This window comes from Rutidosis leptorrhynchoides, chromosome 9 (assembly GCF_046630445.1).
Source record: "Rutidosis leptorrhynchoides isolate AG116_Rl617_1_P2 chromosome 9, CSIRO_AGI_Rlap_v1, whole genome shotgun sequence".
NCBI classification, from domain to species: domain Eukaryota; kingdom Viridiplantae; phylum Streptophyta; class Magnoliopsida; order Asterales; family Asteraceae; genus Rutidosis; species Rutidosis leptorrhynchoides.
Window position 1 is genome coordinate 241950728 of NC_092341.1, and position 15108 is coordinate 241965835.

A 15108-nucleotide genomic window follows, 5' to 3' on the forward strand; every position below is an offset into this window, starting at 1 on the left:
TTATTAACTTTTTGACATATTGTTATATTTTATTAAATAAATTGGCGTTTTGGTGATTAGCCAGATTTTTATGATATTAAACTCCTCGCAAATTACTTAAAATTTAGTTCCCTTTTGTCATTTATGCATACATCGTATATTCATATATTTTTTGAAGTTCTTGAACAAATTAAAAAAGTTTACATATAAAAAGTAGACAAGTCCAAATTCTACACACAAGGTCCATGTGAACACACAAAAAAACAATTAACGACTTCAAGTCTCACTCTTCTTGAGCAAGCAAACAAAACACGTACCCAACACAACTTTAGCACACCTTATTCATTAAATAAAAACACTTGCCCATTCATTTCATCTCATTTCATTTCAACCAAACCAAAAACAAACCCAACCACAAAACTCTACCAAAAAACACCATGAACTACAAATTTAGTACGGGAGAAATGTTGGGCCAACTAGGTTCAATTCTTGCTAGTGTTATGTTCGTTTGGGCAATCATTCAACAATACTTTCCGTACAACATTCGAAACTTCATCGAAAAATACTCGCAACGATTTTTAACTCTTTTCTACCCGTACATCCAAATCACTTTCAACGAATTCACCGGTGAACGTTTCAAACGTAGCGAAGCTTATTCGGCTATCGAAACTTACTTAGGCATCACATCTTCTACGCAAGCAAAACGTCTTAAAGCCGATATCATCAAAAATAACACACAACCACTTTCGTTATCCATGGACGACCACGAAGAAGTTTCGGACGACTTTAACGGTGTTAAAGTTTACTGGTCTTCAGGCAAAAACATCTTAAAAACACAAACGTTTTCATTTTATCCAAACACGGACGAAAAACGTTACTACAAGCTCACGTTCCATAAACGACATAGAGAATTAATCGTTGGTGATTACTTAAATCATGTCCTTAAAGAAGGTAAAGATATTAAAGTGAGAAACAGATTAAGAAAGCTTTATACAAATAATGGCGCGCAATGGAGTCATGTCGTTTTCGAACATCCTGCTTCGTTTCAAACGTTAGCGTTAGACCCGATTAAAAAGAAAGAAATAATCGATGATTTAACGACGTTTAGTCAAGCAGAAGAGTTCTATAATCGAATCGGTCGAGCTTGGAAACGGGGCTATCTTCTTTACGGGCCACCGGGTACGGGTAAATCCACTATGATTGCAGCTATGGCTAATTACTTAAACTACGATATATACGATCTTGAGTTAACGGCCGTTAAAGATAACACCGAGTTAAGAAGATTGTTGATTGAAACTTCTAGTAAGTCGATAATTGTGATCGAAGATATTGATTGTTCAATGGACTTAACGGGACAACGAAAGAAAGATAGTAAAGAAGAAGAACCGGATGATCAAAACGACAATAATAAGAAGGCGATGAAAGGTGTTAATGAACAAAACGAGTCGAAAGCGAGTAAAGTTACGCTTTCGGGTTTGTTGAATTTTGTGGACGGGTTATGGTCAGCTTGTGGTGGTGATAGGTTGATTGTTTTTACAACTAATCATGTTGAAAAACTTGATCCTGCTTTGATAAGAAGAGGACGAATGGATAAGCATATTGAGTTGTCGTATTGTGGGTTTGAAGCGTTTAAGGTTTTGGCTAAGAATTATTTGTGTGTTGAGAGTAATGAAATGTTTGATAAGATTCGTGTTTTGTTGGATGAGGTGGAGATGACGCCAGCGGATGTTGCGGAGAATTTGATGCCGAAAACAAGTCCGGTTGATGTTGAAGGATGTTTGAAGAGTTTGATTGATGCTTTGGAGAAAACAAAAGAAGATGAGATTAAGAAGAAGATTAGTGAAGAAAATGAGAAGATTAAAGTGGTTGAAAATGGTGGTTAGTGGATGTTGAAGAACATTTGGTGATGTCCGGCGGTTTTTGAGGTTGTGCCGGGAAGATGCGGTGATGTTTGGATAAGGTCAACGGTTGGTTTGGAGTTGATTGTTTTGACCAGGAATAGTTTTTGGTCTAGAGAATTTTTATTTTTATTTGGTAAAGTTTCCATCGACTTTGTTTTGTGATGGGAATAGTCCTTGGAATAGTTTTTGGTCTAGAGAATTTTTATTTCTTTTTTTATTTTTATTTGGTAAAGTTTCCATCGACTTTGTTTTGTGATGGGAATAGTCCTTGTAATTTAGGGGAACGAAGTGAAGGGGTACACCTTGGATTGTTGGTAACATTGAATTAAAAAAAAATTGACATTCCGTTGTTAGAATCTTGTCATTTTTTTTATTGCTCGGGAAGAGACTGGGACCGGTTCTGGATCTACTAAAATAAAATAATGTCTTATTTTGTCTGCAACTTCGCAGATTTAGAAATGGTGCTTCTAAGTGTTGTAGACATGATTAAGTTATTTTACGAACATAAAAACAAACAAACTTCACTATTCAGCATATAGACCTTTAGGTCACAAATTCTTTACAGACATGGTTAACATATTTTCAGACAAAAAGATCTTTAAAAAAAAAGCAACTTACCTTTAACATGATTTATAAGTCCGTCTGTCCGTCCAGTGTCAACATTGTTTTAAGATTTTCTAGAAATTTGGTGTTTAAAAAAAAAGAGATTTTCTAAAAACTTGGAAGTGTGCATTGTTGGGTTAATTAATTGGTTTTTTACTATAAGTTTTATTTATTATGTTTTGTTAATTATTAATGTAATGTAATGCTATGTAGTTTAGTTTCCTGATTTGGTATATACCTTTGACCAAAAATTTAGAAAATTGGGTAATTAGTAGAATACGTGAGTGTGTACGTTTGTTTATTTTGAGTTTTAATAGGACGTTACAATGGACATGGTTAATTAGTACTTGTTACTTACTTTTATATATTATTTGTTTATTATGAATAAAGTTACAGAGATCGAGTTTTACTCCTTTTTCTTTCTAACATTTTCACTGTCCCTTATTTTGTTTATTTAATTTTATGTATTTGTGAGGTTTTGAGGGCTTGTGATCCAACATGCATAAAGATGGCAATGGCATGATAGACAATAGTAAAAAATGACCAAGTAAAAGTCTTTTCAATGCTAAATGACATTTTTCATCTTTGTCCATTATAAATAGTACACGTAGAACATGTCGGTCCTTGAACATGTCAGTCAGACTAGAAGAATGAGATGCTTTATTGAATGGTTTTTCGTCCAAGTTGAGCTTTTTACAATGATTAACAACTAAGCCTTACATTTAGAGCATTTGAGTACAAATAACTATGATCAAGTTCTTGTTGTTAATATGTCGTTCTCTAGATCACTAGACGTTTAACACGACGTTTAGAGCGCATACGGGGTGGACAAGATAGTGTTCCGGTCTGGAACGTTGCTACTTTACATCACGCCTCTTCCAAGCAGCGTTCTCATCATTATTCCTAACAGTGTTGATGAGACGTTAATTATTATTTTTAAATTTTTATATTTATTTTTCAGTGGTTGCATTTTATTCGACTTTTTAGTCGTATTTTGTGTTTGGTTGTAGCAAGAAGATGGGAAATGAACCGGAAGATGGAAGGCAACTCGCAAGAAAGAAGATTATAGTGTACAAGATGAGATTGTCCATGAAGAAGCATAGCAAATAAGTTAACTTTATTTTTTTAAATATTTTATGAGCTAATTTTAGATATGCTAATTTATAATGAGTTTTTATTTCCTTTGTATTTTACTTTTTGAAATTAAAATCATCATTGTATTAAACTAAATAAATTAACTTGTTATTTGTTTTTCAACTAATTTTTTACTTTATTTGATTAAATTATTCAAAATTCTAAAATATCTCCTTAACGTCGTCTCACTCTTCAATTTTAGTCGGACATTGTTTCAATGAACACCATCCGTGACTCAGTCCATCACTCCTCATGGTTTGCTATTAGTTACATTAACAACTTCGTTTAGGATGCTTAAGTACTTGTTTTGCTAAATTAACTAGCTAGCCAAATCATTGTGGAAATCTGCAACCTTAATAGACATTTATTTATATGTATAATTACGACAAAAAGCAGAATATATTATGTACGAGTATTACATTATGGTCAATAGGCCTACCTTCGCTTCATTTCCATCTTCTTCAACTAAAATACAAAAACCATTGTCGTTTCTCTTAGACATAAAGCATTCAAACAAAATGCATTAGTACGGGAAAAGAATCTAAAAACCATATTATTATTATATTTTATGAACCATCTTTCCATATACAAGTGGACCAAATATTCACGTAGATTATAATTGGAATTATCCTACCTTGTAAACTGTTGCAGATGCATTATTTTAGTATCAATTATTTCGATGTCTTCGAGTCAAGAAAACAATCTTGTCTTCATGCAGAATGTTGTTATTATTATAAAACATTCTAAAGGATGGAGTTAATAATGTTTATAACATATAAAGTCTGACTAGATTGTTGCTCATGATATTAGTGGATCTCTTAATGGTCCTCTAAAACACGTCCTATATCTCTATATTGAGAAAGATATGAAATATGAGGAAATACAAAGATTTCAGCGCTCAAGTTTTGAATAAATTGATTAAAAAAAAAAAAAACACACTTCACTTACAGAATTACAACATTACACTCAACTGTTAGTGGCCTGCTTCTCTTAGCGAGAGGTCAGGAGTTCGACTCTGCTGGACTACAACATTGCACTCAATGTTATTCCTGACCTGAAGTATCCACCCAGGTCACCTTTCGCTTCGTGTGGGGGCAGCGGGAAGGGGGTTTTTACCGGCCATGCCCTCCTTACTAAATTACAGAAAATTGGGTTTCCTTTATACATCATCTAAAATTCTTAATTAAAAAAAAAAAAAAAAAAAAAAAAAATCTTATACATAGAGCGCGAGACAACTTCTCTCGATGAGGCGATTCCCTTTCCCTACTTCACCTTTCACGCCGACCACCGGTCCGACAAAACAACCCAGGATCCACACTTTCAAACCCAAATTTCGCGATGACATTGAGGAGGGTGAATGGATCGATTCGCCAATCAATCAAAATAACTACCATCGACATCGTGACCTTATTCGCAGGTATGGATCTGCTACTAAATCTTCACACAATCAACACGCTTCATTCCCCAACAATATTCCAATCCGTAATCGATCTCAACCCTCTAACCCTAATAATGAAACCTCCATCATGTTCTTTAATTTCCCTGATCATTGGAATCAATTAGATCTCCTGGTATTCTTCAAAAGATATGGACAAGTGACGGATCTTTACATTCCGATCAGGAAAACGTTAAGGAATGGAAAAAGCTTTGGATTTGTTCGTTTCGCAGATATTGTTGATATAGATTACCTGCTCAAACGTTTGAATTCCATTAATCTTCACGGTCAATGGTTGAGGGCGTATAAAGCACATGAAAGAACAGGTAAATCCATAGGTACCGAAGCTCTACCATTCAAGCAGCCTGCTCAGCCTTCATCCTCTCACTTTATCCCACAACATAGCAAACCTAAACCAAAATATGCTCCCAAATCTTCTGCCAACCGTGAACCCAAATCTCAGTATGTTCCTAAACCGGCTGTCAATACACAGAATGGCTCTACACATACTGATACAACTGATAAAGACAATTCTGTACCAGTGCAACAAAATCATACTAAAGATAATTCTGTACCAGTGCATCAAAATCACACTCACATTCCCCCTAACCCGGCCACTATACCACGTCTGCTTGAATTGGAAGAAGAAGAACTGAACCAGCAGGTATTATCTAATGCAATAATAGGCGAAATTTTGAACATAGATTTAATTGAGGATTTTCCTGTTCTATGCACAGCAGAAGGCCTTTCAAAATTTAATATAAAATATCTAGGTGGGCTTGATGTTTGTCTAACTTTTGAAGATAAATGCACCATTGATAATATTCTTAGCAACGAAGACCATATTCTAAAACAATGGCTAAAGAATATTCGTCGTGTGCAATCGAAACCATTTCAATCGGCTAGGTTGTCTTGGCTTACTATTAAAGGTGTTCCTATCAGTTGTTGGTCAGAAAAGAACTTCAGGAAGATAGCGAATTGGTACGGTCCCGTTCTCGACACTTATAATTGTTCGTTTAATGGTAATCAAAATTTGGTTTGTGGTAAGGTTTTAGTTAAACTTTGGGGTCAAGAGGGTCTTATAAATACCTTAGTAAGTGTTAAAATCAAAGAAGAAGGTATATTTTATGTGCAAGTCATTGAGGATGTTAAAGGTATTGTGGAAATTGAGATGGAAGAATCGGATCCAAGTATTGATCTCACAGATTCAAATAGTAACCATGATATCAACAAAGACTCTTCGCCGGAAAACTCTGATGATGAAATTGACGATGACTGGCCGCTGGAAGGTAATAATCATAATTCCAACGAAAAAGATCAAGGGTCTAAAGTTTTTGCCACGTCAGATAATTTTTTTGATATAAACGATGAAAGGAATAAGCATAAACCTACCACTCCAGTTAATGTTAGTGACGACACCGGCTCCTCAATTCCCCAGAATAATGAAGCTGATATTGAAAATGGGAAAACGAATGGTACTGTAATTGAAGAATCTTCTAACGAGGCTTCCACCAATGATTCGACTCCCTCTCCCACAGATCATAACTCAAATCAAGATAGAACCCATGATCCAAGCCCAAATGAACCTACTTTTCCTGTCAAAGTCACGGCCCAGAATAGCAAGGCTGACCCAAACGAAAAATTGGGCTTGGCAAACTCATGTTTTGAAAAAGATTTTACCACGTTCATATTTAACTCTGGAATTAGCAAACCGTCTGTTGAAAAATCACCTGATCAGTGTTATGCTCCTAAAGATCACCCATGTAAAAAGCGTAAAACCTCAAGTAAATCTTCAATTGAATCTTGGACTAACATTAGAAATTGGAATGCTTCATCCAAATTCTTAAACGTCAAATCCCTTGCAAGAAGACCAAGAAAGAAACATTCGGTTCGTAGGGCTGTTTCAAATTCCAGATTGAGTCAGAAAAGCTATAAGGGTCATCAATCACTCTCTGAAAAGTCTTTAAATTGCGAGGAGGTCGGTGATATCTTGGGCTTGACGAGGAAAAAAGCTTCTAACAGGAACTAAGGTACACTCTTTAGGTACTCTCATAACTTTCGTGTTCTTTTTTAATTTTATATAATGAAGATACTATCTCTCAACATTAGAGGCTTAGGGTATGATGATAAAAAGAAATTCAATTGGTTTAAAAAAATTTGTTTTCAAAATAAACCTAACATAATTGCTTTGCAAGAAACTAAAGTAGATAAAATTTCTGAACAATGGATTGAAAAAATTTGGGGAAGCTGTGATTATCTCTATGCCTTTAAAAAATCAAAAGGGAATTCGGGTGGGATTCTAACGGTTTGGGATCCGAATATTTTTAAGGCTAACCAAGTTGTCGAACGAGAGTCCTATATTGCGATAAAAGGACATTGGCAGGATATAGGTACCGAGCTCATATTGATTAACACTTATGGTCCCCAAGCTGAAAAGGATAAAAAAGTCATGTGGAATGATCTTTCGGAGGCAATGAAATATGATAATGCTATGTGGGTTATTTTTGGGGATTTCAATGAGGTCAGGTTTGCAACTGAAAGAAAAAATACCGAGTTTTGTGAAAGGAGAGCCAGAATGTTTAATGACTTCATCAAAGATAATTCTCTCCTCGATTTACCTCTTGGAGGTAGAACTTATACTCGCATTAGTGATAATGGTACAAAATTCAGCAAACTCGACAGATTTTTGGTTTCGGAGCAATTCATCCAACAATGGCCGAATGCGAACGTATTGGTTCTTGACAAGAAACACACTGATCACTGCCCTCTGCTATTAAAAGATGGTGACATAGATTTTGGACCAAAACCGGTTAAAGTTTTTGATGAGTGGCTGAAACAAAAAGAATCTTATGATGTGATAAAAGCCGCATGGAATTCAAGCATCAACTCTAATAGACCCGACATTGTTTTTCGAGAAAAACTAAAGATTGTCAAGAAAGATCTTCGAAAATGGTTTTCTACATCTTACGGTAAACTAAATGTCGAAATAGAGGAATTATCGAATGCCATAAATGATTGGGAAAAGAAAGCAGAAACGTCCGATCTTAGTGAGGAAGATCTAGGTAATTGGATGAAAGATCGAGATCTTCTCGCGCAAAAAGAGAATACGCAAATTGAGATGCTCAAACAAAAAGCAAGATTTAAATGGGCATTAGAAGGAGACGAAAACAGCAAATTCTTCCATTCCTACATCCGGCGGCGGCACCACAAAAATAACATCCATGGAATCAACAAAGCTGGGGTATGGACTTCTAACCCGACTGATATTAAAAATGAAGCTTTTAATTTTTTTCAGGGTCTTTTCGAGAAATCCAATTCCGAGGGATGGATGCTTCATAATTGGGACGGTTCTAAACTTGAAGAAAGCATGGCCGAATCTCTTGAGTCTAGATTTTCAGAATCAGAAGTGCTAGAAGCTATCAAGGGGTGTGGAAAAAATAAAGCCCCCGGGCCAGACGGATTCAATATTCTTTTCTACACTCTATTCTGGGATATTATTAAGGGAGACCTTTTAAAGGCCATTCATTGGTTTTGGGAATCGGAGCAAATTTCTAACGGGTGTAATGCGTCCTTCATCACTCTTATCCCAAAGGTTAAAGATCCTCTCAACTTTTCTCATTATCGTCCTGATAATGCTAAAAACGAACATATATTTCATAGCATTATTCCTCAAGAAAGACAAGCTTTTAGTTGCAATTGTTCTATTTACAAGTGATATTCGTTTGTATAATAAAAGGTGAAGACAAAAGACAGATTCGACGAATTGAAGACGCAAACGACCAAAAAGCTCAAAAGTACAAAAGACAATCAAAAAGGTTCCAATTATTGATAAGAAACGTCTCGAAATCACAAGAGTACAAGATTCAAAACGCAAAGTACAAGATATTAAATTGTACGCGAGGACGTTCGAAAATCCGGAACCGGGACCAGAGTCAACTCTTAACGCTCGACGCAATGGACTAAAAATTACAAGTTAACTATGTATATAAATATAATATAATATATAATTAATTATATTAATTATATATATTATATATATATATATATATTAAAAACCGTCGGCAGAGAAAACTCCAAGGACTGAGCTGTAAAATTAACCTCCGCGACTCGCGGAGTTTGAAGGGGATTTTGCCGCGAGTCGCGGAGCCCCAAATTTCAACTCTGGCTATAAAGCAAACCGAATTCTGATCAAAATTTCATATTCTATTTTCTCTCTTCTCTATCTATACGATATATATATATATATATAATTTATATTTTAATTTTAATTTTAATTATAATTCTAATAATAAGGGTATGTTAGCGAATGTTGTAAGGGTGTAAGTCGAAATTCTGTCCGTGTAACGCTACGCTATTTTTAATCATTGTAAGTTATGTTCAACCTTTTTATATTAATGTCTCGTAGCTAAGTTATTATTATGCTTATTGAAAACGAAGTAATCATGATGTTGGGCTAATTACTAAAATTGGGTAATTGGGCTTTGTACCATAATTGGGGTTTGGACAAAAGAACGACACTTGTGGAAATTAGACTATGGGCTATTAATGGGCTTTATATTTGTTTAACTAAATTAAAGTTTGTTAATGTTAATATAAAGATTTACAATTGGGCGTCCCTATAAATTACCATATACACTCGATCGGACACGATGGGCGGGTTATTTATATGTACGAATAATCGTTCATTTAACCGGACACGGGAATGGATTAATAGCCACTAGAATAATTAAAACCAGGGTGAAATTACATTCAAGGGTAATTGGTGTAATTGTTAACAAAGTAGTAAAACCTTGGTTTACACGCAGTCGATAACCTGGTGTATTCATTAAACAAAGTATTAAAACCTTGTTACAATTCGAATCCCCAATTAGTTGGAATATTTAACTTCGGGTATAATAATAATTTGACAAGGACACTTGCAATTTATATTTATGACTGATGGACTGTTATGGACAAAAACCAGACGGACATATTAAATAATCCAGGACAAAGGACAATTAACCCATGGGCATAAAACTAAAATCAACACGTCAAACATCATGATTACGGAAGTTTAAATAAGCATAATTCTTTTATTTCATATTTAATTTCCTTTATTTTATATTTAATTGCACTTCTAATTATCGCACTTTTATTTATTATTATTTAATCGCACTTTTAATTATCGTACTTTTTAATTATCGCAATTTTATTTTATCGCATTTTTATTATTCGCAATTTCATTATCGTTATTTCCTTTACGCTTTAATTTAAGTCTTGTATTTATTTTATATTTTTACATTAGGTTTTAACTGCGACTAAAGTCTTAAAATCGACAAACCGGTCATTAAACGGTAAAAACCCCCCTTTATAATAATAATATTACATATATATATATATTTGTATTTTTATAAAAGTAAACTAATATAGCGTTGAGCTTTGTTTAAAGATTTCCCTGTGGAACGAACCGGACTTACTAAAAACTACACTACTGTACGATTAGGTACACTGCCTATAAGTGTTGTAGCAAGGTTTAAGTATATCCATTCTATAAATAAATAAATATCTTGTGTAAAACTGTATCGTATTTAATAGTATTTCCTGCTAAAATTAATAACTATTTTATATACACCTCGCATAACATCAAGTATTTTTGGCGCCGCTGCCGGGGACTATCTTAAAAGCCGGAAGCGCAACGCTAATATAAAAAAAAAAAAAAAAAGATTTTTAGTTACTTTTATTAAAAGTCGTTTTTGTAAAAATACGTTTTAAAAATTCGAAAATATAAAAAGAAAAACAAAAATATAAGTATTTTTAAGATTTTGTTAAATATTTAAGTTTTATAAGTTTCTTTATTTTTATTTTAGTTTATAAAAATATAAGTTTTATTTTAAAATCTTTTATTTATTTAAAAACAGAAAACAGAAAATAAAAAAAAATAAAAAATATATAAAAACGCGTAAAAAATTCAAACCTGTCAACTGAATTTCTGAACCCCGCGACTCGCGGGGTTTAAAGCTTTAATTGCCGCGACTCGCGGAGCCTTTCTGACAGGCGACAGGAAGCCCTAAACCTGCATTAATTACGGGTTATTATTAATTATAATTATTATTTAAACCTAATTATTATTATTATTATTATTAGTTTTATTTTTATTTTTACTTTTTATTTAATTTATGTATTTAGTATTAATTAGTTTTATTAAATTATAAAATTAGTAGTTTTATTAAATAAATAAAAATAATATTTTTATAAAAATTGTACTTTTTACAACTTTTTGTATATTTTTATATTTTGTCCATTTTTAATCGTTGTAGCGTAATATTTGTATTTTTAGCTCATATTTAATTTTAAACTTAGTTTTTGCTATAGTTATTTTTACTCCTAGATTTTTAGGCTTTGCCGTAGAATTCCTTAAGTGCTTTTTCTTTAGACTAAGATTTAGGTGCTTTAAAATTTTGCGACGCCTTTTTAAGCTTTAGTTTCTTTTTAAGTTATTTCCATTTGGGATTTAGTTTTTCCTGTAAGCTTTAATATTTTTAGACCTTTTACTATGTACCAATTATCATTCCAATTAGTAATATCAATTTGCGATTATAATTTTAAGTTAGTTGTAGTAATAAGGTTAAATTAGTTAAGTATTTTTAAGTTTTTATAAGTTTCTTTTATTTTTCCGTCACCTTTTATTTTTCAACCATTTTTTTTTTCTTTTTCTACCTTTTGCGACGAACTCTTTTTCTTTCTTATTTCTCGCTATTCTAGTTTTAGGACTTAGAATTTTTTCTACTTCTTATCTAAATTTCTTAAAATTACGAAAATTTATTTTAAGTGGTTAAATTGATAGACATCAAAATTTTCTGGTTCGTAGTAATAGTTGGATTTGTACGTGGACCGGGTTATTGGAGCCAAACAGTCCTCAATTATATTGAGACCAAACGAATCCTGCCCCTCTGCTGCATCTTTTGGCTATTCGAAACGTGGGCAAAATCAGAAAAGTCTATTGATTGGATAACTTATTATAATTTTTCTTTCCTTTTTAAAAAAAAAAAACTAATAGGATATTCAGTGAATGCACCGAGCAAGACGTTCACCACCTTTTGTACGTTCACCACCTGTAACTCGATCAAGACATCGTTTAACAAATATAACCGCCGTTGATTTTTCTTTAGAATCGTCATCCAGTCAACCAAGTACTTCAGTTCAAATTTCCGATAATCCATTTTTTGAACCCAACCTCACAATTGAGAATCCAGAGAATATTCAGGAACGGTTCGTAGATCCTGAACCATTAAACTTTCCTCCGGAGCCACCAATCATTCAAACAGAGATTGTTGAGGAACGAACTATTAAATCAGAATCATCTAGTGATACCGATTCAACAAATTCAATTATGGAGAATCTGGAACCTTTAAGTATGGAAGACCGAATGAGAGCTAAACGCACTGGCCAAGGTCAAGCAATTACTCATCCAGACATTAATGCGCCAGATTATGAAATCAAAGGACAAATTCTACACATGGTGACTAATCAATGCCAATTTAGTGGTGCGCCGAAGGAAGATCCAAATGAACATCTACGTACCTTTAATAGGATCTGCACACTATTTAAAATCCGAGAAGTGGAGGATGAACAGATATATCTCATGTTATTTCCCTGGACTTTAAAGGGAGAAGCCAAAGATTGGTTGGAATCGTTACCTGAAGGGGCAATCGATACATGGGATGTTTTAGTTGACAAATTTCTTAAACAATTCTTTCCTGCATCTAAAGCCGTAAGACTTCAAGCAGAAATTGTTACGTTCACACAAAAGCCAAATGAAACTCTATATGAGGCGTGGACAAGATATGGAAAGTTGTTAAGAGGATGTCCGCAACATGGTTTAGACACCTGTCAAATAGTACAAATATTCTACCAAGGATGCGACATCACTACAAGGAAAGATATAGATATAGCAGCTGGTGGTTCTATTATGAAGAAAACCGAAACTGATGCTTACAAAATTATTGATAACACTGCTTCCCACTCACATGAGTGGCACCAAGAAAAAGATATCATTAGATAATCTAAAGCAGCTAGAGCCGATTCTAGCCATGACTTAGATTCCATTTCCGCAAAGATAGATGCTGTGGAGAGACGAATGGAAAAGATGACTAAGGATATTCACTCAATACGAATTAGTTGTGAGCAGTGTGGAGGACCACATTTGACAAAAGATTGTCTCAGTATTGAATTAACAATGGAACAAAGAGAGAATATTTCATACATAAACCAAAGGCCTGGAAATAATTATCAGAATAATTATCAACCGCCAAGACCGATTTACAATCAAAACCAGAATTATAACCGAAATATTCCATACAACAACCAACAAGTTCCTAGCAATCAACAAGTATCCAATAATACTTACAATCAGCAAAGACCTAATTTTCAAAACAAACCACCACAACAACCCGATGATAAAAAGCCGAATTTAGAAGATATGATGACGAAGCTAGTTGAAACTCAAACACAGTTTTTCACATCTCAGAAACAAACCAATGAACAAAATGCTCAAGCATTTAGAAATCAACAAGCTTCTATTCAAAATCTGGAACAAGAAGTAAGTAACCTAGCAAGGTTAATAGGTGAAAGAAAACCGGGAAGTTTACCAAGCGATACAAATGCTAACCCCCGGAATGAAACAGCTAAAGCCATTACCACAAGAAGTGGTACAACACTTAAACCACCTGAAATACCTGTAACTTCTGATGAAACTATTCCTACTCTACAAGAACCACAACCTGATCAAGATAAGGAAAAAGAACCGGTAGTTGAAAAGGTTAATGAAGATAACACAGTTAAGGATAAACCTTATGTTAAACCATACCAACCACCACTTCCTTACCCGAGTAAAATGAAGAAAGAAAAACTTGAAGCCGAGCAATCCAAATTCTTGGATATATTTAAACAGATAAATGTAAATCTTCCTTTCATTGATGTAATTTCAGGAATGCCTAGATATGCTAAATTCTTGAAAGATCTAATCTCAAATAGAAAGAAAATGGAAGAACTCTCGGCTGTTACTATGAATGCTAATTGTTCAGCAGTGCTGTTGAATAAGATACCAGAAAAACTATCTGATCCAGGAAGTTTCACAATTCCATGTTTTCTGGGTAGTCTTAGTTCAATAGAAGCATTGGCAGACTTAGGTGCTAGTATAAATCTAATGCCGTATTCACTATACACTAAACTAGACCTTGGAGAATTGAAACCAACCAGAATAAGCATACAACTAGCCGATAGATCAATAAAATATCCTAGAGGGATAATGGAGAACATGCTAGTTAAAGTTGGTACTTTAGTATTTCCAGTAGATTTTGTTGTTTTGGACATGGAAGAAGATTCTCAAGTTCCTCTCATATTAGGAAGACCATTCTTAAACACGGCTAAAGCAATGATAGACGTGTTCGGTAAGAAACTGACCCTAAGTATAGAGGATGAGAGTGTTACCTTTTCAGTTGATAGAGCAATGCAACAGCCACAATCTGCAGATGATACATGTTATTATATTCAAACTATAGATGCACATGCAGAATTATTAGAAGAATTTCCAGAATTACAAGGAACAGGAGAATGTTCTTTAGGAGAAGGTAATGAACCAATTGATGAAGCTGAAATGTTAGCTACACTTATAGCTAATGGATATGAACCAACAACAGAAGAAATTCAAATGCTAAAAGAAGAAGACAGATATCGATATAAATCATCGATAGAAGAACCTCCGAAATTAGAGTTAAAGCCACTTCCAAACCATTTGGAATACGCTTATTTACATGGCGAATCTGAATTACCTGTAATAATATCGTCTTCTCTTACTGAAAATGAGAAATCACAACTCATTTCTGTGTTGAAAGCTCATAAACCAGCCATTGCATGGAAGATTCATGATATTAAAGGAATAAGTCCTTCGTATTGCACACATAAAATCCTTATGGAAGAAGGTCATAAAACGTATGTGCAACGCCAACGAAGACTAAATCCTAATATGCAAGATGTAGTTAAGAAAGAGATTATTAAACTGCTAGATGCAGGTTTGAT

General features: G+C 33.9%; 1 protein-coding gene across 1 annotated transcript; it reads left to right on the top strand.

The window, feature by feature from the left end:
- Positions 1-336: 336 nt before the first annotated feature.
- LOC139867544 (AAA-ATPase ASD, mitochondrial-like) lies at positions 337-2006 on the top strand. The gene has a single exon (XM_071855910.1). It carries the CDS (start codon positions 417-419, stop codon positions 1860-1862), a length of 1446 nt encoding a protein of 481 aa, XP_071712011.1. The 5' UTR covers positions 337-416; the 3' UTR covers positions 1863-2006.
- Positions 2007-15108: the final 13102 nt, after the last annotated feature.

Bases quoted from the DNA above. Each gene is read 5' to 3' on its own strand.
- LOC139867544 (XM_071855910.1), top strand. From the start codon at position 417: ATGAACTACAAATTTAGTACGGGAGAAATGTTGGGCCAACTAGGTTCA.